This window comes from Didymosphaeria variabile, assembly GCF_027946475.1.
Source record: "Didymosphaeria variabile strain IMI 356815 chromosome Unknown scaffold_9, whole genome shotgun sequence".
Taxonomy (NCBI): Eukaryota; Fungi; Ascomycota; class Dothideomycetes; order Pleosporales; family Didymosphaeriaceae; genus Didymosphaeria; species Didymosphaeria variabile.
This window is the reverse complement of record NW_026611628.1, coordinates 766,592-788,822: the sequence shown is the minus strand read 5'-3', so window position 1 is coordinate 788,822 and position 22,231 is coordinate 766,592. Positions and strand designations below refer to the sequence as shown.

The following is a 22,231-nucleotide window of genomic DNA, read 5'->3' as shown; positions in this document are numbered from 1 at the left end:
CCGTATATCCATGACACGTCTACGCTTTATGCCCACGTCATTCCGCTGTTCGAGCACCTACACAAACTAACCATCACACAAGCGAACCTCGATGGAGTTGTCGGAAGAACCACCGACTTAGCGTAGACTGACCTCGATATCGTCGGATGAACCACCCCACTAACGCTCCGCATCAGCCTCGGAGCCCTTCTTGAACGCGTGCTCGTGGATGAAGGCTCCGAACTGGCGCATGTCGGTCTCTCCACCGAATCGACGCTCGAAGACGATAGGTTTGGCCGGCCCGGAAGGCGAGTAGAGGGCGCCATCGAGCTTGTGCTTCTTTTCGCCCTCAACCTGGCCACCGAACTGACGCTCGACAACAGATTTAGCCGGCCCGGAAGGCACGTAGAGAGCACCCTCGAGCTTGTGCTTCTTTCCGTGCTCAATCTGGCCGAGGAATTTACTATAACGTGTTAGCGACGTTCACATGTGGTTGGATAGCGAAAGAAGATGTCCTTACGGAGCGCGCTTGTCGCCGGCCTTGAGGTCGCCGCCCCACTGACGGGCCTCAAAGGGGCCACCAAAGTGAGGAGTCGGAGCGGCGGACACGGTGACTACCAAGAGAGTAGTGACCGTGAAGATAGTGGTGGTGAACTTCGTCTTGACGAAGGAAGCTACTGGGAGTCGGTCGAAGGAAATGTTGGATGGTTGTACGTGTTTCGTGTGATTTAGAGAGTAGTCGCTGTGCTGGGGTCGAGAAGTGTATGTGGAAGGGTTGTGTGTGTAGACGTCTCCGGGGCCGAGGGCGTGCGGGATCATATAGGGGATTGGAGATTTAGAGTGCACGCTAAGGAGCCGCACAGGTCAGCGCGAAGGCGTGATCTTCTGTAAGGGGCCAGGTGGCCGAAGGCTTTGGTCAAGGGCAGGTTGAAAAGCGATAATAGTGTTTGACCCGAATGGACAGGGGCCAATGTTGACTCACTGTACAAGCTCGTATTCCAACATAGCTAGCAACGAGCATTTAGAAGCGACAGGATCGCTCGGTTGTGATTTGGACAACCAAATATGTCGCTTTTATTAGCGACTTCATATTGTTAGTGTAAGATTCCAGCGCATGTTTCACAATCGTGAAAGGTTTTGCCTGCGGTTGCCATGCGGTAGCGACCTAGATTACCCAGACACTCAATTCAGGTGTCTTCAAAAAGTGGTACGTACAAAGTCACACTATGGAAAGGCGCAGCTAGACAAATCTATGGAGACAGTTATTTTCGGGTAGTGGATTGGCGAGTGTATACCTGGTTTCATGGCGCCGCGTGAACATCTTGACAGAAACTAGTAAGGCGACAGACTGTGAATTCTATACCTGGACCACCCGACGCGGAAATCAGATTCATAATACATAATCCTACCCATCGAAAACACTCCATAACTATCATAAACCATGAAGTTCCATATCCATGTGTTCCGACATGCAACCCTTGATGAGAGGAAAAGGAGATATCTAAATGTACCATCTGCATGCACCATCTAGTCTTACTGTAGCGCCAATTCCTTTCTAAAACCCAGTCTAAGCCAGAACTCTTACACATCATTTTCCACCTCTTGCCGATGGTGGAACCGAGTCATGCGTCTAATGCCAGAACGCTCAAGGAGACAACATGTAAGAAACGCGTGGTGACATGCTCATACATCTAATGAAAATTTGCAGAAAGAGGATACTCAGCCAAAAAAAAAAAAGAAAAAAAAAGAAAAAAACCCCGAGCACTGCGTTGCTCCTCCACGAGCGACATTTGTCATCCAAGCTTCTGACAAGATATTCTAAGGAAACTGAGGTACATGGGAAAGACGGAGGGTAGAACAGCCGAGAAAGCTCAAATGGGGTATCGAAACGAGTAGGGGTAAAGCGAAGCTCAGCGCAGAGAAAAAGTATGATGCAAGGGAAGGAAGGTCCCGTAAGGCAGGCGAGCAGCACCCGAAGAGTTTGTTGGCCGCTTGCTCGTAAGTGAAAGTGATGGAGAGGGGTCTCCGCCGAAGCAAACATTCAGAGCGCTCCCAGACTATCAGTCTCTGAGATTTCCATGAAATACGGTTGAAGCGCGGAAATGAGTTGGTGCAGAGGTATGAGACATTAATGTTGTGCGCAATCCGCGCCGAAGGAGGAGCAGTATTGAAGGTGGCCTTCGATCAGGACTCCCCGATGTCGATTTCGCTAGCAGGAGTTGAGGAAGACGGACAAGGTGTGTCCGAATGCTCCTGAGGCGTCACACCAGCCTCGCCGTCCTCTGTGGACAAGATCTCCGAGTGCTGGTCCCATTGATGATCGAGGTAGTCTGCATCATCTGCATAAGAATCGTCACAGCAACAGGTCTTACTCGTTTCACTTGGGAGCTTGTTCTTATGTTTGAGCAGCGCGTGATTGATGAAGGCTTGCCTCTTCATGTACTTGGGACAGCGTGGTGTACAGATGTGCGCGACGACGCGTCGTTTGCTCTTAGAGTCGGGCGATGACACGGCCTTCTTGGCTCCGGTAGATGAGGGCAGAGGTCGTGTCCCCATCGTAGAAGCACGACGCTGCGTCCTGGTACGGACGTGAGTGGACTCCAGTCTTTTGGCTGCAAATTTGGCAGGGTAATCCAGCTTCTCTCCCGTGGGAGCAGCATGCTCGTAATCATCAATTATGGGTGTTTCAGTTGGCGTTGCGTCGTTCTCTGTAATGGCATGAGTCTACTTTAGCATTGAGCGACTTGATGACGCACCGAGGTCTTGTTTGGCTTGAAGCAAGCCTTGTCGGGACATTTGCACGAGCTCGTTTAGGCAGACATCCAAAACGCTGCGGCCATACTTCTTATACAGCTGGATAAGAAGCTTAATGTCGGTATTATAAAAGTTTTGCCACGTGTCGGCGACAACAACCATGCGTTCAGCTTCCTGGAGAAGATTCTCAATGCCGCCGTGTTGGGCGGCTTTGACGATGCTTTTTGGATTGATACCGTTCTCTAAGAACATGCTGATGGTTGTCTTCTGGTGTTCTTCCAGTCCATGAAGGCGTGGCTGGATTCCATTCTCGGGGCGTGACACAGCATAAAGCTCGGTCGGTTGCGCAGGCGAAGACATGAAGATTAGGTAGTGAGGTGCAGTGGTGGAAAGAGTGTTGCGATGTAATTAGCTCGACTGGAAGACAGATTCGCAAGCCTTATAGATACAATGAGGAAAGAGCGTGGCAGGGTTTATGTACCAAGTATAGGAAAGAGTAGAGGCAGCATCCGCGAGTCACGGGAAGAGAGGTACCGAGTAGTCCTTATACTCGAGCAGGGGTACCTAGGTATTGTGGCCCTGGAGGGACCCTGGGCGAGAGCTCCAGCTACACGTACGGAGGATGCCGTCCAACAAGTCTGTAGTTCCCGCAAGGCGAAGACGCCAGTTTCAGATCCATCCGTGTGGCCGGTGGCTCCGTGCATACCATGTTACCTAAGGTAGGGACAGGTAAGCTTCCCAGGATGGCGCGACCTGGAGATGATCTCCGCGGCGGTTATCCGGTGCCAAATGTATAGATGCGCTAATTTCTTCGTCAAGTATGCGGCACACAAAATTGTTTCATGTGCGACGTTCACCGGCGAACTGGGCAAGGGACGCGATATTCAGACGTTGTTGGCGTCGCCCAGGGCTTCCACCGGATCATCGAGCGTCCAGGCTGATGACGGTGGCTCACTCGTTTGGACATGTCAGCGCCTCCCATGCTGCCTTGCATCAGTGTTGCTATAATGCCATCCATCCGTAGAGATGGATGAAACATGACAGTTTGATACTAGCTAGTCCTCATTAAGCGTTTCCCATGGCAATCGGGGGTCGCTTATCGATAATTAGCTAAGCTATTCGGTGCCAAGCTCGATCTTGGAGCTGGCAAGCGCACACACGCACAGCCGCATCGATACGCGTGCTGCCAGGCACCAACCGTTTCAGACATTCTTCTGCCGCAGGCACAGCTCAGTTGTGTTTGATGCTCGCTGATGACAGCCAAAGAAAGTTTGGCGCCTGACTGATGTGCGCTCAAGCATTCCGATCCCCACCAATGCCCACCTTTTACGAGTACCGAGCCAGCGCTCAGCCCATCAACCATTTGTCCCATTGCGGACGGGCGGGCGAGTCACTGAACAGGCATGATATACCGTATGGCTGTATCTAAGGTCAATCGCGTGCATTTCATGACTACGGCCTCAACTTCACACGAGCCCACGCTTGACCAGGCGGTGGCACTCAGTAAGATTCTACGGTGCTTGGACAGCAGCTCAAGATGCCCGAAGCCGCAATATGAGACCACGCGGCGTCTCTGATGAAGCAGGCGTCCCGCGCTCTCTAACTTCACCGTTGAGGATCGAAATGGCATGAGAAGGACTCGTCAAGGGAACCCTGGAGGCTTACCACGCACGTGCACCAACTTGGCATTCGGCAAATCGCGCAGAAGCGGACGGGTTCCTGGCTGCAAGGCCCATCAGAGCTCCACGCATCGTACAAGGCCAGTAAGAAAGAGAGGACACGGTCCGGAATGCGCAACAATTACGTTTCCGTAACTCCGATGCGTGTTTACACAAACAAGACGTCGCGCATGTCCGATTGTCGTGAAGCTAGTGCACCGAGCCAACACTCCAAACCTGAGAAACGTAGAAGCGACGGATTTTCTAGAAGACAATGCCATTACGGCTGAGATACTATAAAGTTTGGGAATACGTTAAAGTGCCAAAGCTGCATAATACTGGGGATGGGCACCGGGGGAACCGTAATGTAACTTCGGAGTCAGGTGTACCGTGCGAGATCGCGTGCATTGCCGGTGTGTGGGCGCTGGGACTGCGACCAGCCCACAGACCAGGGCCTGTCTAGGCCATTGCCGGAGTTGGAGATGGAATGATAAGCCTGCTCTCGCGCTTTGGCCTCTACGCATGAGGTAGTGATACTTTCGACGTTCGATACAGGCTCACTCTGTGATCACCTGCCCTCTATGACATCCTGTCCTAACCCGACCTGCTCTGACCTCGGCTACTCAGCTTGGTTCGTTTGCTTACGATGGGCGACGCGCATACTATGAATCTGTATAGAACTACTCATTGGTGGGAAACCACTTTTGTAAGTTCTTCTGCAAGGTTGACGCATGCGTAGACCCTTGAGGTCAACACAGCAAACTTCGATGTCGACTTTGGTAGTCTCCACAACTGATAGAAAGTCAAGTCCCCTTCTCCCCGCTATCCCGTAAACTAGTATTAACCTACGTGAGTGTGTTCATTGTCTGTCCCAATTCATTGAATGTTTTTGACTCTGTCCTCACGTCCAGCTTGAACTTCTCATCGCGCACGTCGCGCTACGCACCACACCTGTCATGCATACTTATATACCATCGAACGGACTTCTTTCTCTCTTCTTGCGTTCCTATCTCTTGCAGGTCCTTTGACGAGATTTCAATAATCTATCACCGCTATGCTCACCCACGACACCTTCCTACCAATCCGCAACAATGACGCTACCCTCTACACCCACTCAGGCGTCGGAGGTGTTACCCTCGCGATGGCTCTCAAACAAGACAGTGGCCTCACTCGGCACACCAACATCAACATTGTCGTTCCTCGTGACGCCGGAAACACATGTGAGCATCCTTGTGCACCTCTTTACACGTGGCATCCGTACATCGACAGGGTGATTGCGCTATTGGGCCTTGCTGTCGGCATCGCGCAGTTCGTCCAGGGCTTCATGAGCTGGTAGCTGGCTGCACACGGTATGTGCTTCGCTTCAACTGTATTGCCGCTCTCTCCCTAACGTATACAAAAGACGAAGGAACGGATACTGGCTTCGTCCTTGATGTTGGGTGGTGTAATAAGCTAGTGATACAGGGTTCTCTCCGTTGTCTGTCCCTCATCGCGAAGCAATTCCATCCCGAGGGCTTTCATGATCCGTAAGCTCGATAGCAGTCGCAATTTAGGTGGAGAGGAAACGGGTTGGACGCTTTCCACTCGAGACGATGAGGCTGAGCCTGTATTGTTAAGAAGTCTACATCCATTGAGCCATCATCGATATCTCTGTGTTGCCTCAATATACACACGGATTGGATTTGTGATATATGCTTAATCACTACTCTAGCAGTCCTAGGTAGTGCCTTGCCATCACCGGACGACACTGGCTGTCATGCCCCACGACCTCCGCGTTTGAGATAACGTCGTCTCGTACAAGCTCACATCTCTCGCCCAAACGCATTCCTCGATCTCGTCAAATGCTAATAGCCCACATCTCCAATATCCTGCTTCGACCGATCCTGTGGGCCCGAGCACAAGCGCCATGGTCTTAGGACTATACATATCTATGTACTTGTGCTTCTTCGCTCGGGCAATCACCAGGCTAAGGTATTCTCGAACTTCCGCGCATCGTCAGGTGTGGAGGGTCCGGAGACCCCATCCACAAAAGAACAGGCGGCAGCACATACGTCCGGTCTTATGTAGGTCCTCGCATCCGCGGAGTCCACTTGAGTATATCGTAAAATTGTATTTCCAAATGAGCAGGCCCTTACGTAAGTGGAGTTTTCCGCGACATGAAGTCGTTTTGTAGTGTCTAGTCTCGTTAATTAGGCAGGTTCCTCTAGAGTGTATCACAGCGTTCCGGATCGAGTTGTAAACACAACCCTACATTAGGACCTAAGGTTGGGGAATGAGGAATTGATCTATCACCGAAGATTCCCTCATTGTAAGTCGATGCCCAGTCAGCGCAGATTGAACATGTCGCGTTCCTATACACTTAAGCCATGAATAAAGGCATGTGACACTGATCCTTTATCCTACGTCGCATTATGCAAAGACTGTTGGTCTAATCTTAGAGAAAACCCATGACGAACAATTTGTGTCGCATTAGCTAAAGCTTGGGATGAGTCATTTGCTAACAAACCAGCTTGTCTAGCTATCAAGGTATATCTTGACGTTTTGAAGTGCATGTATCCTATTTGCTTACACTCAGCTTTTGTGCGCAGGGAACTTAGAGTCCTCTGGATTGTAATTACGTCTTAAGTGCTGCCTGAGTGTGTAGTCAGGACTTCACAAACAATATGCTCTCTGAGATTTGAGTACCTTGTATCGACCTATGATGAGTAACGCAACACTCAAATCTCAACCATCTCCCGAACACAACGGCAGGTGTTTGAAATCCATATTCCCGTCATGGTCCCACCTATACATTCTCCATGCCTAATTCTCTGGTACCTTAATCGTGGGTTGCTCCACAAGGACGCTCAACAGCACTTTAAAAGGTACTACTTGGGAAGCTATGTGCACAGGAAGGAAGGTTTGCCATGTTTGTTCGTGAAATACCAGCAGGTTATTCATCATCGAACTGCTCTCTCCAATTGAGTTGCTGCATGTGTTCTCAATACATGCACTGCGACATAGTCCACTTGACTATAAAGTCAAGAACTTTTTGGAACCTGACGTTGAAGCAAAGGGTGTACAGATTACCACCATGTGAGTTCGGACCCCTTTCCCACGGCTGCTGCCGCCGTTGAGGGTTTCTGTATTGGTTCTACCGGAGCCCATTTGGAAGAATAATTCTCCGTCACATAAGCCTCTGCCATCTATGTGCTACAAGTATGACCAAAGAGTGCTTGCATATATAAGGCCGCCGTTGGTGTGAAAGCCTGGAAATCATTGAGCATACTTGTCTGACTTCTCCCTTCATAGCATCCCGCAGACGTGAGAGTTCCGCTACATTCATAAGCAACATGGCACTGAATGCTTGCTGCGATACACTGGATCGGATCGCCCATAGGGCAGCATTTGCACGGCTAGGAACGCTATACCAGATCTATATGGCAGAGTCTATTTTTATCACGCACCGTTTTTAGTGGCGTTGTTGGCTTTGCCAAAACCTGAATCGCATCAGTACATCGATTATACTTGAAGAAAGATAATAGGTCTGAATATATGGGATTCTATCGCTATTGACTGGCTTCTCCGACATCTTGCGAATTCGATGCCAATGTTTCGCGTTTTCCACGTTTTTACGCCGCGCCATAGAGTTCGGTTATTAGCAAAGAGACCGACTCAGGTGTTTATATATAACTTGCCGCAACTATCAGACCAACTGGCGGTGTGTATGCTCAATCAATCCTAGGATACTAGCCTCGCACCTCACATTAGCACTGGTGAGCCGGAATCGCGCAGGTTCTTGCAATGGCTCCTGGTATCCATATTCGAGCGCTTTTCTTCTATGGCACGGTTCAGCAAATTGTGCGGTAGAAGGGAGTTCGTTATTTGATACTACTGCGCAGATTGATGGAAATTGTGGAAAACAACTACGGTGTTGACGATGCAGAGACAATGCGCGGCCTAAGATTCCTCTCCTATCTCAAGCTTAGCAACAGTGTCAACCTTTGACGTTTGCCAATGGAAGGAAACAAATGCAACGGAAACGGACTCTGGACCTATACTCACGTTATTACTGTTGAAGGGACAGAGCGGTTTTCGGAGAGGCAGCTGCACCGAACTTGGATCTCGGCGTATGAACACTGACGAGAAAAAGTGCCATGCGATTTTACTGTTCTGTGTTGAGCGAAGATGATACAACAGACATAGACAAACGCAAAGTATAATCCTATAAGGCCGCGACCTTGGAAGAGGGATGCATGGCAGTGGGGCTGCCCAGATGATTAGCCGCCTGTTAGCACGCCAGATGATATGATTGGATGAACGAGTCGCAGAACCCTGCAAGGTCATGCAGATAAATTGGTTGATCTGATCCAAAGATACCAGGTTTATTTCTGACGTTCCTCAGATGGCAGAAACGATCAATGACCTCTACTGCACATTTCCTTGACGACCCCCGAACTGAAGCTTGTACTCCGCGATACCCTGGGAAAGGAAAACGAAGCTCAATGTACTTCAGCTTTTAGGAGATGACACTCTGCAACATATGCGTCGGCATGCTTCGCGGAGGTAATGGCATCATATGGACGGGGACCTTGGAACCCACCTTTGAGCATCACAAGGACACAGCTAGCCTAAGGCTATCCCGTGATGCAGGCTGCACGATCTGCATTGGCTTGGCCTGGCTCTTCTGTCAAGATGAGAAATCTATTGCAGAAGATCGACCCATATCCGTACGAGCTGTTGTTCGCAAACTTCAAACACATCACCAAGAATATCTCGGTGAGAGAACCGCTGCGGGAATAGCACACTGTCGTCCGATTACTGTACAGAAGCTCGACACGAAAGGTGGACGGGAGCAACTTAGCGGGCTACGGAGCGAACTTGACGCACTTTTAGAAGAGGATCTTAGAAGTAACGGGGCATACCAGGGCGAGCTGCACAAGCTCAAGCACGACCTGCAAAAGCTCACAGAGGGACAACCCAGATCCAATGGTTTCCGCCTTGACTTCGATGTTGAAAAGATATATAAGCGGACGTTTCTAATGTTGCCTAGTCGTAAGTCACCTCGAGTTCATGATTTGGATGATTGTCACTGAAATGAGTAGACCCTGATATTAGCGCCCCAAGGCTGGAATCGACGAATACGTCGTCTGACGAAGTCTTCGCGAGAGCCTTTGACTGGATAGGGCGGTGTGATCAGAAATGTGCATGTTCGGAAAGAACGGATCCGACCTGGTGCGTATTCGCACTTTCAATTAGTACTGAGTGAAGCATAGTGAAAAGTGGCAGTATAAGATGATCAGCAACTCACAATGAAGTACTGTCACTGACAAGCTAGACTTAGGTACCCTAAGCGCTTACTAGACCTTCAAGAGTTGAAGGAAGCTCAAGGAGTCAAGGGCCTTGGTGGTCTCAAGGCTCTGCCAAGGCATCTCGATCTCGGAACCAAGGTGTATCTGGTTGACGGTGCTAAAGCGGACGGGCGCTACGTAACACTGAGTCACTGCTGGGGCAAGCCTAAGAAAGGACAAGGCCAGCTCAGATTGACAGGCAAAACTGAGCAGAGGTTGAAGAAAGAGGGAATCGAGCTTCGATACCTGTGCAAGGTACGTGATTTTTCTTTCTGATCATACACTTGAAAGGAGCAATGAATGACTCTAATTAATGTCAGTCTTTTCGTGATGCAATGCTCTTTGCCTATCGTCTGGATCAGGTTCGATACATTTGGATCGATTCTCTTTGCATCATACAGCCGGACCCTACCTATACCGATAAAACCAAAGACCCATCAGGACAAGACTGGAAAGAGCAGAGTCGTGTGATGGGCGAAGTCTATCGCCAATCATTTCTCAATATTTCAGCCACCGCTGCGAAGGATGGCGATCATGGTCTGTTCGTAAGTCGCCGCCCCGAGCATCTGTGGGAGAATGAGGTTACTTTGAATCACACGATAACGGACCCTCTCAACTCTGACGGAGCAACATTGTGCCCCAACGAGATATCCAGATACACCTTGATAGATCTTTCACTCTGGACTGAACTGGTGGAACAAGCACCTGTCAACACGCGTGGTTGGGTCCAACAAGAGGTAAAACCCCTGTAATATGGAGGTATGCTTTTCAGATGATCTAAGTATAACAGCGACTGTTGTCTCCCCGGATCATACACTTCTGTCATAATCAGATCGCATGGGAGTGTGGTGGCTTTCAAGACGTTGAAGGATTTCCGAACGGCTATACTACAATCACAGTAAGACATGGTGATATAATTAACGAGCGTCACCTAAAAGACTTCAACGAGGCTCGTGGCCTCCGACTACGCACAAGCCGTCTTAGGGGATTCCCGGATCCGGACAAGAATTTGTCAAAGTTGGGCACATACGAGTTGTGGAAGTATGTGGTGGAGGTGTACTCTCGTACAAACCTGACCTTCGCTCGTGACAAGCTGATTGCACTGTCCGGAATCGCTGAACAGTTCTCACGCGAAACGAAATGTGATTATGTGGCTGGCATGTGGAGAGAGCACCTCGAAAGCCAACTTCTATGGCAAGTGAATGAAGATTATCAAGATGGTATCTTTGCAAACCCCGCGTGTCGCGATGAGCTGCGAGCTCCCTCGTTTTCCTGGGCAGCTATAGATAGCCCTTATGGAGTCACATATGGGGAGACCACAGACTATGGCAAAGACCGACAGAAACAGCTTCTATTCGAGGTGAGGGCCTGCGAAATTGATCTCGAGGACCCAAAAAATCCGTTCGGCCTCATCAAGGCTGGCCAGCTCCACATAAAGCCTCGATACCTGCGTCGGGTCGCATTACGCAAACTCGGTCCTCCTTCTCATGTTCCCTATGGTTGGCGTCTACAAGAAGATGTTTTGCCGAAACAAGACTATAATCCAAAGCACACAACTTCATTAGATATGTCTGCTAGGAAGGAGACGTCACTCAGCAAAAAGACTGCCTTCGTAGAGCATCATAGCCTCAACTTGGACGCTCCTGAGTCTGATATCGACATTTTTGCTAGCGGAGCGGAAGTGTATTGTATGCCAGCCGCATTCGGAGACAGGACGGTTAAAGAGGCATGGCGTGACTTGATGTGTCTTCTCTTGCTCAAGACGAAGCCTGCACAAGAGCACCCAACATCAAAGCATCAATTCCGAAGGATCGGCATCACGAGGTTATCAAGTGCTATGCACTGGAAATCTCATGCAATCCTAATGGAGCAACCATTTGAAGGTGATATCATACTACATTGATGTATAGTCCAAATAAATAAATAATTCAACCTGACGAATAGTAGCAAGGTGACGTTGGAACTATGCGGCCTACAGTGACGGTGCTCAATGGTGACACCTGGGCATGTGAGAGCTCACGTGCAGTAAGACAGAGCCGCACCAGCGCATTGCAATATCCATCTCACCGACTTTAATTTCCAACACATGCATGTACAGCGATCGGGCATACTCTCCAAATGCCATGATGCATCTTGGCTCATCACCCATGCACCGTGCATCCCTTCACCGGCATTCAACCTCCCCTTCTGCCTCTGCCCAAGACGCACGCAAAACACCGCCTTCCAGCGTGCCTCTCCACCTCCGCCCACCACCTGCACAGCGCTTACTATCCCGGCACCTTGCCGATTCCCCCGAGTCTTAATCTGGCTTTCGCCAAATTCTCTCCACCCCCCTCAATTGCCGAGCCCCGTATCTGCAGTCTCAGCCTCTTTCCGCTGCCTGAGGGTGGCCTCCTAAATCAGGCACAAAAGAAGGCAAACGAAACGAGAATGTGACGTGTCAAGCACGGTCGGTGGCTAGCGCGAATGATGGGGTGGGAGGAGGTTACACGGCGGCGATGGTGCGGGGAGGTGGCATGCTGGATCCTGATTGGTAGATGAACGAGGTTGGTGGAGAGTAGATCGATGATGGGTTAATTGTGCAGACGTAAATGTGATGTTACGTTCGTCCGCGGAAGAGACGTTTCAAACCGCCCAGCAAGAGCCTAATCGGGTTTCGTTGCACCGGCCAGAGCGAGATTTTGGGGTCCGTCTCCGCCAATTCAAGTTTGGGGGCCATGACCATTCGCGTCTTGCCATCGCCCCGATATCCCACGTATCGTATGCTATGCCCAACGTAGCACCATCCGTGCCTATCTCCGACCGCCCAAGCGTTTCGGATGAACTATGCACTGCTTACCGCAGTGCGCGCTTTCGTCTATTACCGGGGCTATCTTCTTTGCCGGAGAACAACGTTCCGACCTCTGATCTTCCAGCAAGCTCAACATCCCGATATGCACTGCTTACCGCCAGTCTTCGGCACTCTCCCCTACCGCACAACAACGTTCTGACACAGCACACGGGAATGCTTCTCGAAGCTTACAACAGTCCGCAAGCGAGCCGCCTCCCCAGAAACCCAAAGCCCCTGCAGCAGAGAAAACCACCAGCGCTATCAACGCTAACAGGGTGATATGCTCAATGCGGAAAGATCGAAGTTGAGACATTTGGAAGTCGTGAAGGGGTAGTAATTCCGGTAGCGCGCGCATCCCTTTCATAGACCTCCTGCAGGAAACGAATGTTGTATCGGCGCCAACGGCGTGGTTTCTAAATACATGTACGCCACTCTAAGATGTTCATCCTCCCCAGCATCCCACACCCCCTGCAGCGAAGGACCCGTCAAAGCTCAACGCCACAGTTCCGATATAGAAGCCCTCCGCGCCGACGCCTAGATATTGGGATCTGGTGAAGTAATGGTGTTGCGAACGTTCAAGGCAAGTCCCTGTATCGCGCATGCGATGAAGGGGGCTGAGACCGCGGGATAGTGGACAGCATCGGGGCTGGGGAGGTCGGCGCGTGTGTCCTCCAGGACACAACGGTGGAGATGGCGTTCGGCGAATCGGGCTGTGCTGTCCTCCGTGAATTGACAGCGCGCTACATTCAGAGCTAGAAGAAGTGCAGCAATAGCCGTGACATTTATGCGAACACAAAGTGTAGTATTGAAGCGCAGATGGAATGCCAAATTGGACTCAGCGATTCAATGTCTATAACGATCCTAGTAAATACAAACAAAACTCTGTTTTTGCGGTTCGTTGGGATGTTATGTCGTAAAAGCACATGCATCAACCGTAGAAACGTATCCTCATCCTGAACGCCAAAGGGTATCAGTACATAAGGAGATTCGTGAATGTTGCCCGTCCGTAGCCTCGATACAGCCCTTACAATTGTGTCGAATCTCATCATCATGCCCACGATTAGTGAGTCGGGTCATCTCGAAGCTTGCTTTACTCGTCTTCAGATGTATCCTCATCACTCACGCACTGCCTGCGCGGACGACCGTCGCCGATCTTCCAATTGCCCACTTTATCCAGCGCAATGATACCTTCGTTAATGAGCCATCGCTCATGTGTCTTGTCGATGTTCCAAGTACCAACGTGACCAATGACGCTGCCCGCTTTACGATCCTTCTCCAAGTGCCGCCCGATATGTTCCATTCGGTTCTCCCACGAGGCAGGGCCCGAAAAGGTCTCGTCGCAGTAGAGGCATGAAGACTGCTTCGGAGTCCCACGGAGAACCTGGAAACATCGCTTCTGGTGATCGGCGATGTTGTCTTCGTTCACTGGGTACTCTTTCTGGCTGCGGTGCGACTGGTTCGGAGGTGCGGCGTGCATGCGGCGGAGATGCTGCGTGAACAGGTCTTTGCGGTTGAAGTCATTGTGGTAGACGACCTCTTGATCATGGGGATCAACGGTCGTTGCGCATAGGTCGCAGCGCCAGAAGCCGAGCTTGATATGCTGGGTGCTGACATGCCGCTTCCACTCATTCTTTGACGAGAAGGTGGACAAGCAGCCATACATGGTCAGCGGACACGGAAAGTGTCGTTGTGAGTCTACGATAAACGTTTCGCTCGACATCTTGTTCGGTCCCCTGCCGCCCCTCTTAGTGACCCGAGCGGTTGGAGTGATTGCCGCCGAGGAACCTTTGCGCCCATTAGCAGGGTGGCGACGTTGACCTTGGCCTTTGGAGCTACTTGTGGATGCAGACGAGCGCCTGCGTCTCGTTGACCGGGGAGTATAATCAGCGTCGGAAGATTCGCCATCGCTTGGATCCATAGGCTGAACGGATTCAGCATCCCTCAAAGAGTGGCTAACGGCAGAGTCGGATGACTTCTTGTATCCTTCGGTTCCTGAATCAATCCTCGTATAGTCTGGGTCTGGTTCGTATGCGCCGTCAACTTCCATCTTCGTCTCTACATCGTCACCTTCCCCGATTGTAGGCTCAGGCTCTGGCTGGTGGTTGTACAATTCTAGCTCGCGCATGGTCACACTACCACCACCACGGGCAAGCTCATGAGGGAAAGGCTCTTGTTTGACATGCTCAACGACGGTATATGGTGAGCTGGACGAGATGTAGTCTCTTGGGCTACCGTAGGAACCCGCTGGGTACGCATGGGGCGAGCGAGCTTCGTTTCCGGTAGCATAGCTGGAGTTTCCTGAGGTTGAGGTCTCGTCAGGAGAATCGTGTCGAGCATACTCCGGCGTCGGATATGGACTTAGTGTCCGGCCTTGATGGTGGATGCCGTGGTTCAGGTTCGCGTGCAGTAACCCCGAAGTGAGTGGTGTGGCATCCCCTAGAAAGCGTTGCATCGTCTGAATGTGCATATAGTCGTTATTCCCTCGTTGAAGATAATAGCCATCGTTCGTTGTCGTCAAGCCTTGTTGGAACGACATTTGTGGCTCGCCACTCCATGTCGTAGACTGAGAGTCCGACTGAAAAGGTATTTGCGGCAGATCTCTGTACTGATTGTATGTGTCCAATACGTATGCCATGTTGGCTCGGGAGATCTAGGATTTGAACAACCAAACACAGAGAGTATCTGACGTTGGACCGAACCGCTCCCTGAGCAACGAGTGGGCGGATTTCGTGATACTGAAGGTGTCTTGTACAACGTAAGCTTGGTCTGACAAGAAGTAGGTCGTCGAAGACCCACTTACGGTCTGTGAAGTTAGGGTAGTAGAAGTAAAAGATGGGATGGATAGTTATATCCCCATCAAAGAAGGGAACGCCGCTTGGAAAGAGCAAGTTGCGATAGGTTGGAATGACGATTGGAGGACGAGGGGGCGGAGCAATGGAAGTACGTATGTTTCTCAAAGGCAGACAGTTTCGAACTTGCATTAAAAATGCACTGCCCACTTTTCTGGTGTTGTATACCACCGCGAGCGCCCACATAGTCCGTGGTGCTTTATGGTATCAACCTCGCAGAGCCGCATCCTTTCGATCCAATCAGATGAGGGTCACGGACCACTTGCAAATAACAGGGAGCTCCTTGCTAGTGCGATAACCTGCATTCACCGGTGGCTCACCTCGCGAACAGCCACCACTCACAAGAGAGTTGGCTTGAAGCCCTGGGCTCCCGGCATCGTACGAGGTAGGTTCCTAGGCGAATCTGAAGAAAAAGAAATTTACTTGCATGAGGATCGGTTCTTCCCATATGGTTCCCTGTCGCTGTCAGTGGTCGTGCGTGGCACGCAAGGCCCGCAGGTACGGTTGGTCCATCCAACTCGAGGCGGTAAGTGTATCTTAGACCGCCGACCTTGAGAGAAGAGATGGACTGCCAGGATTGGTCGGACAAATGCCAGTGACAAGACAGAAAGTGCAGGACAGTGGCACCAGGAGACATTGACGCGCTCGTGCTAGGATACTCAAGGTGAGGCGACGCATAAGCTGAGCTGTGTTTTGCGACGTACCCGCTCTTGCATCGAGCCCAGGCAAGCTCTGGAGAACAGCGAACAGTGCGCGGAAAAGGAATGATGATTGAGCAGCCATCATCCCGATTCGAACACGAACGCGACAGCCGCCCATGAACATGGCCGCAGAGGGGTAAAGAAGGGGTGGATGGTCCGACGTTGGATTGGACAGCCGAAACGAGCGTTCACCGAAACGGGGCGCAAGTCCTCGAGACTGTCTGGTTAGGCACCGAAGACAGGGCGGTGCACCGTTTGCCTGCACTAAAAGGTTGCACGTTGTTAGGAGGGCGCTGGGTGAAATAGACAACGAAGCATAGCCAGCCAAATAATGAGGACATGTACGAGTATGCCTGTGCAATCATCTCGCAGGACTTCATCGCTGGCAACTGTGTTTACTGCCTCGGCCTTGATGGATCCTCAACCGATTGCGAATCCGAAACTATCACTGGCAGGGTCTGGGGCTCTTGGGGCGCAAACCATGTGTTCATTGTGGCATTGGGGGCGGCGCGACCCGCTGGGGATACCAAATTGGACCACCCGATGGCGGGGAAGATGGGAAGGACGATGCCATCCCGAGTCGTGGCGCCGGCCCACACACTGAATAGGCGCTTGATGGGTGCTGCCGTCCTGTGCTCGGCAAGAGGGATCGGCCGCTTTATCCGGCGGCTCTGCCAGAGTTCAGGTAAAAAGTGGACAATGTCGCGGTGGCGTACGGCAGCCCAAAGGCCGTATTCCATCGCTTGGCACGGCAACCGTAGATCTACGGCCCGAAGTACGCTTTTCATCATCCCACATCCAAGTACCACAATGTTGGATCATGTCATCGAATGTCAAAAACTTGATAGTTCTCTGCCTGGCTGAGAGATTACGCACTAAATGTGCGAGTTGCAGCGTGGCGTGATAACTACGTGCGTCCTCTTCAAGACTTGGACTGCGCCTTCTGTCCTTCCAACGCCGCAAGTGGCTGTGATTGTGTCGTTTGACATCTCTTGTAATGACTAGCTTTAGGCGGCCATTTTCGCAATGAGTCGATCCTCGATTCCGTCCAAAATCCAGCGATGTTCGAGTACCTCCAAGTTCTCGGCCTCGTTTAAGAAGAGCTTATCAGGGTCCTGCTCGGGACCCATCAATCCCGCCCCTGGGTTGGCCATGGCCATCTGCTGCGTGACATTATTTGCAGCTAGAACACATGTCAGCACTTGTCAATCAACTGGCCATGCACTGACTACAGTCGGATGTACTCACAGTTATTGCTTCCAAGAATAAAGTTATAGACGGGTTGGAGCCCAAACAAGGTAAGGAAGTACCAGGAAAGACTAGACACCCATCTCACATCCAAGTCGCGTGTGCCGACACCTGACTGGAGCATCGACTTGAATTGTGGCGTAAGCGGAAAGGGTAGTTTCACTGTTGGGCAGCAACGGTTAGCGAGAGAACACGGCGAGTTGAAGGGGACCCTGCGCAACAAAACTGCGAACTGCGAACGAGTTGGACAGAAAGAGGGTATGCTCGGCCTGAGCTTATGCTGTGCTCCACGGAACCCATGGAGCCAAATCTAATGTTGGCATCCGCCCTTAAATTAGAAAGAGGATGCGCGTACTCGACCGCCTCAGACGAACAAAGAGTGTAAGTTTGAAATAGGGTTTACCCTGCAAATGCGAGGCTGTCGCGATTCGCTATCGCCGTTCGCAATTCGCATTTGGAGTAGAAGAGACATGCAGACTTACTGATGACGAAGCCGGAGAAAAACGCATTGATCCATCCCATGATCAAAGTCTGCGGTATCATCATCGCCATATTTCCCTTCATCATACCCATCATGCCCTCCATCGCCGCCGGATCGCTCATAGGATTCGGTCTCGGCTTGCCCCTCTGTTCCGGCTCCGCCAGAAACTTGCCTTCCTGGTATGCAGACACCATGTATGACTTGCGGGCCTGGAAGGAAGCGGTCGATAAGACGTTCGCGTTGGCGCGTAGATTGATGCCCCGGACGAGCGCGCGCTGTTGCCGGATCTTAGGGAGGTCTTGCTTCTTGGGCGCGGTTTGCAGCAGGATCATCGCGTAGTGGCGGAGGATGCCTGTCAGGACCTGAGCTTCTTAGTGATACAATTGATAGATAAAGGAGGAGATTGCATACCATCACCACAGTAATAGGGAGCAGAATCCACCAGCTACAAATGTTAGCATTGCGCTCTGTGCAGTGACGGCGACGGCATCTACGCACAACAGGGCGGGATCCCGGTGGATGGTCTGTACTAGGGGCTGTCCCATCTTCGCGGAGATAGCAAGCACAACGTGGGTGGCGTGGAGGGGTCGTGGTGTCGTGGAAGAACAGTGTGGGGATGATGAAAGCTCCAAGCGGAGCCTCATCGGCGGATCTTGAGTGACAGGGATCTGCCCGTGCCTTCCTTGTGAACACCTTACCCTCAGCAGCAACCACTATTCCACTGCGTGAGCTTGCGTTTTCCACCACCACACTTCCGATCAATTCAAGACTGCACACTGCATAGTCCACCATGTCGGCGACAACGAAAATCGCAGTGCATTCTTTGTCGGGTAAGCCTCTACAAATATATCGATACTACCTCCATCCCGCCATACTAACCATGACTAGATCTGAAAAACACCACCGATGACGCGCTTCCAAACTACCTCCACTCCCTCAAATTCAAGCAAATCCACAAGCAAACCGACGTCCGATTAGCCATCGGTTATACCGCCGTCATCATTGCCGGAGCACTCTTCTACTACGACTGGAAGTTTGGCTGGGAGGCCTCGAAGCCATACACCCTGCCCGCAGTAGTCGCGTACTTCGTCCTTAACACCGCATTTAGCTACTGGCTATGGTTTGTGGAGGCGGGCACGGTGTACGAGGGTGAGGCAAGGACGGGGAAGGTCAGCACCCTCTAGGCTTCCTGCGTTGTTCTCAAATTGTGTGCTGATACATGGGAATAGGTCAGGATAGCTACTTCCACTAAGAAGCACATCCCTGTGTACGAAGTCGACGTTACCTTTACACCTGCCGGCTCGAGCCAGCCGCAGAAGATCCACATTCGCGCCCCGTTCACCCGATGGTTTACATCAGACGGCTACTTCATTGCGAAGCCGTTCCAGCAGTGGCTTGCTTCGGAGGTACCTGTGGTTGGCGCGGCGGACCCGAACAACGTTGTTGAAGAGATTGGTCGTGGGAGCGAGACTGAGAGGGTGTTGAATGCTACGGGTAGCCAGAACGCTGTTGACATTTTGGAGCAGCTGAAGGCTAGCGGAGCCAACGTGTCTACGGGAAGCGGTCGAAGAAGGAAGGCGTGAGGTTACTGAAGGTTCAGAGGTTTTTTTAGCATGGCCGGACCGACGGTCCGTAACTAGCCAGTGTGCGTCTTCGTACATGACACAGCATCGAACGGGTATATCGCCGCCTTTGAAGCGGCATGGACTGGAGGCCAAAAAGTTGAGAAAGATATCCACTGGTTACAGGGCGTTCTTGCATCGAAATTTATGTGCACATCACGGTTTCTTTATCAAGCTGGCGCTATGTATATCTCTCGTTGTAACATTGATCCATGAACTGTGCTATTGATGCGAGATACCTAGATGTAGGTCATGCGAACGCCAAGAATTCAGAACGCCGCCGTTGATGCAGATGGAGAAGAACGCTGCCTTGGAAATGCAAACAAGCCTCAACATGCACGCGTCATCTTATCTTTCTACTCGAACAATTTCCCGAGATTGAACGAAACCTGACAATCACTGTGCCAAGTCGTGTTCCTGCAACCTATTGATCCTGTTCTAGTAAGGGGAGGACCTCCAATTCACGTTTGATGATCCGCTCAAACTCTTCCCTCTCGATGCCTGAGGCCCTTGCCAAGCGGAACAAGCTCTTCATATCTGTGCTGATATGTTGCTTGATTGCAAGCTCGGCTTGGCTGTGGTTTTCCGCTTCGCGCTCCAACCGCTCTACTGAATTCGTTGACGCCGAGGAAGCGGGTCGTGGGTGGTTGAGATCATTGTAACGGTTGTCTACCGATTCGATATGATCGGGCTTGTCATAAGGGGAGTCTCGGCGGTCGCCGTTGACATGGTTCGTGTTGTTTGAAGCATCTGGCAGCTGCCTTGCAGATTCTGGATTATCTTGCTGGGCAAATCCGAACGAATCGCCGTTGAGCGTCGATTCTCCTGGTCCAGCGAGATCCTCGTCTGGATCATGAGGATCCATTGCTGGTTGCACCTCCGAGGCATAGCGGGCAAAGTACTCGAGCTCTGACTGCGTAGGCCCGATCTGTACACGAGGATTTGTAGGCGGTGCAGGGGACTGTTTGTGCGGGGTACGACCCGGTGTCCGATCATACGCAGCCCAGTAAGAACCGTCATCCTCCTCATCGTTGTGTTGCTGTGGTTGCGGTTCTGGTCGCAGAGAAGCCATGGGTTGGCTTGTAGCACCGTTCATGTTAGACGACTTTCTGCGGAATCCAGCATCGGCAGCTTCGCTCGTGCTCTGGAACCACTCGGTGCCATCATCCATGTCTTGGACGCCCCTCAATTCGGACAGCTCCCAGCGATTACCATCATCTCCACCGGTGCACCATAGATATGTGGGCACGATGCCATACTCTCCTAGCACCAACTTTGCGTGCAAAGTCTCTGCGTCTGACCGACGATACAGGATCTGGTCGGGGTCTTCGACCTCGATCTCGCCGGAGGAGGGATGTGGCTCGATATGCAGGTTGCCGACAATGTCTGGTAACCGGGACGCGATTTCCTTGTCCCAGCATAGCAGAGACAGCCAATCATCCGAAGCGAGTAACTGGACGCGCTGGCGAAGGATGGGCGACAGTAGTGGAAGAAGCGCGGGAGGCGGTTGTCGTGAAGCATTTGCAGTAGCCAGGCAGGCTAGCAGTGGTGGGAGAAGCTCCCTCGCGTTAGGCGGCGGTACGACTGAACCTGCCATGTATGCGGTAGACCGTCGCGGCGGGAGTTTGCACAAACTCTGCGTTATGTTGAGCCTCCCTCGCGCTTTGCGAGCCGGTGGGAAACAAAGTTGTCCACAGAAGCCCAAAGGAAATTGCCAGTGGTCGAGCCAGTCACTTCTGTCCGGGAAGTGAGTGGTGGTGGAGGGACTGGGTGACGTTGTTCACATGCAACGCTGTGACGTTCAATGCGGCGCTTGGACCGCTAACACTGTCGACGATGTTGGGTGCAACAGACAAGTACAGTCGATCAGAGGTCGACGACCAGGAGGCGGAAAGCAACAGCTTTGATAGTTGTCCATATCGGCTAGTCGTTGGCTTACTTTGGAGTGGAGGTGGTTCGCCGTCTAGTCCTTCCCTCCGTCCGAGCATTTGCTCGGCGGCACCTGCCCCTCGAAGCCTGGCCAGTGCATATTTCCCCACCACGTGCACCCACGTCGGCTCCTAGCGCCTAACATCTTCCGCCTCTCTCAATGTTGTCAACAACAGGAACCTCCTCACCTTCTGTTGTTTCTCCCATGGTTTACAGACACCGTTTAGTGTCCCATGTTAGAACGACGAGTCATGTCGAGCTTTAGCTGGTACTGGTCGAAGCTGCCACATACACGACGTCACTCCTACGACCCTTCAACACTTATCTTCTCGAGTTTCAATTCCGTGGCGGGGTTGTGTTCCGACTTCAGCTTCATGTCTCAAACGCCGTATCTCCCTACCATTGTCTCTTCGATGTTTGCGCCCCCAGTTCAACTTGACGTTACCTCCGATAGTAGAGACCCTCTGATATGGCCTTGTTCCTGACCGATAGCGAAGATTGAAGACCAGCGAGATCGGGTCAATTCCATCCCTGGTAGGTTTCTACTTACTTGATCGTCATGCCCATTAGTTGGGGGTCTCGGACGCAACGCTTTCATCCTGATGTGCTATCGGACAATCTGTTCGGTTTCACCTTTTCGTGAGAAAGCGACTCACACCAGGGTTTCTGCCCCACGTAGTCTCACGGGTACCTGCATCTCGGACTCGACTAAGGAGCGACGCCGAGCAAAGCGTTGCCCGCGGCGGAAATGAAATCATACCTCAACAGGCAGCGGCTGTGATGCTAGCGATCGAGCGCCTAGTACGTGGGGTGTCTCCAGTGGCCAACAGCTGGGGCCGGGGACAAAAAC

General features: G+C 51.6%; 7 protein-coding genes across 7 annotated transcripts; 2 read left to right on the top strand and 5 right to left on the bottom strand.

The window, feature by feature from the left end:
• Positions 1–159: 159 nt before the first annotated feature.
• On the bottom strand, positions 160–798 carry N0V89_011550 (uncharacterized protein; the record flags this gene model as incomplete). The annotated part of the gene is made up of 2 exons (XM_056220281.1): positions 160–442; positions 500–798. The coding sequence occupies 2 exons, from the start codon at positions 796–798 to the stop codon at positions 160–162; spliced, it is 582 nt and encodes a 193-aa protein (XP_056065584.1).
• A 1,365-nt stretch (positions 799–2,163) lies between these two features.
• On the bottom strand, positions 2,164–3,093 carry N0V89_011549 (uncharacterized protein; the record flags this gene model as incomplete). The annotated part of the gene is made up of 3 exons (XM_056220280.1): positions 2,164–2,309; positions 2,352–2,687; positions 2,736–3,093. 3 exons carry the CDS (start codon positions 3,091–3,093, stop codon positions 2,164–2,166), a joined length of 840 nt encoding a protein of 279 aa, XP_056065583.1.
• Positions 3,094–9,682: 6,589 nt separating this feature from the next.
• On the top strand, positions 9,683–11,624 carry N0V89_011548 (uncharacterized protein; the record flags this gene model as incomplete). Its single annotated transcript, XM_056220279.1, has 4 exons — positions 9,683–9,687; positions 9,715–9,976; positions 10,042–10,266; positions 10,554–11,624. 4 exons carry the CDS (start codon positions 9,683–9,685, stop codon positions 11,622–11,624), a joined length of 1,563 nt encoding a protein of 520 aa, XP_056065582.1.
• A 2,017-nt stretch (positions 11,625–13,641) lies between these two features.
• Positions 13,642–15,186, bottom strand: N0V89_011547 (uncharacterized protein; the record flags this gene model as incomplete). The annotated part of the gene is made up of 1 exon (XM_056220278.1): positions 13,642–15,186. One exon carries the CDS (start codon positions 15,184–15,186, stop codon positions 13,642–13,644), a length of 1,545 nt encoding a protein of 514 aa, XP_056065581.1.
• A 1,922-nt stretch (positions 15,187–17,108) lies between these two features.
• N0V89_011546 (uncharacterized protein) lies at positions 17,109–18,375 on the bottom strand (the record flags this gene model as incomplete). Its single annotated transcript, XM_056220277.1, has 5 exons — positions 17,109–17,284; positions 17,350–17,511; positions 17,832–18,192; positions 18,242–18,275; positions 18,329–18,375. 5 exons carry the CDS (start codon positions 18,373–18,375, stop codon positions 17,109–17,111), a joined length of 780 nt encoding a protein of 259 aa, XP_056065580.1.
• A 245-nt stretch (positions 18,376–18,620) lies between these two features.
• On the top strand, positions 18,621–19,413 carry N0V89_011545 (uncharacterized protein; the record flags this gene model as incomplete). Its single annotated transcript, XM_056220276.1, has 3 exons — positions 18,621–18,660; positions 18,719–18,999; positions 19,060–19,413. 3 exons carry the CDS (start codon positions 18,621–18,623, stop codon positions 19,411–19,413), a joined length of 675 nt encoding a protein of 224 aa, XP_056065579.1.
• Positions 19,414–19,876: 463 nt separating this feature from the next.
• Positions 19,877–21,049, bottom strand: N0V89_011544 (uncharacterized protein; the record flags this gene model as incomplete). The annotated part of the gene is made up of 1 exon (XM_056220275.1): positions 19,877–21,049. The coding sequence occupies one exon, from the start codon at positions 21,047–21,049 to the stop codon at positions 19,877–19,879; it is 1,173 nt and encodes a 390-aa protein (XP_056065578.1).
• Between the last annotated feature and the right edge of the window lie 1,182 nt (positions 21,050–22,231).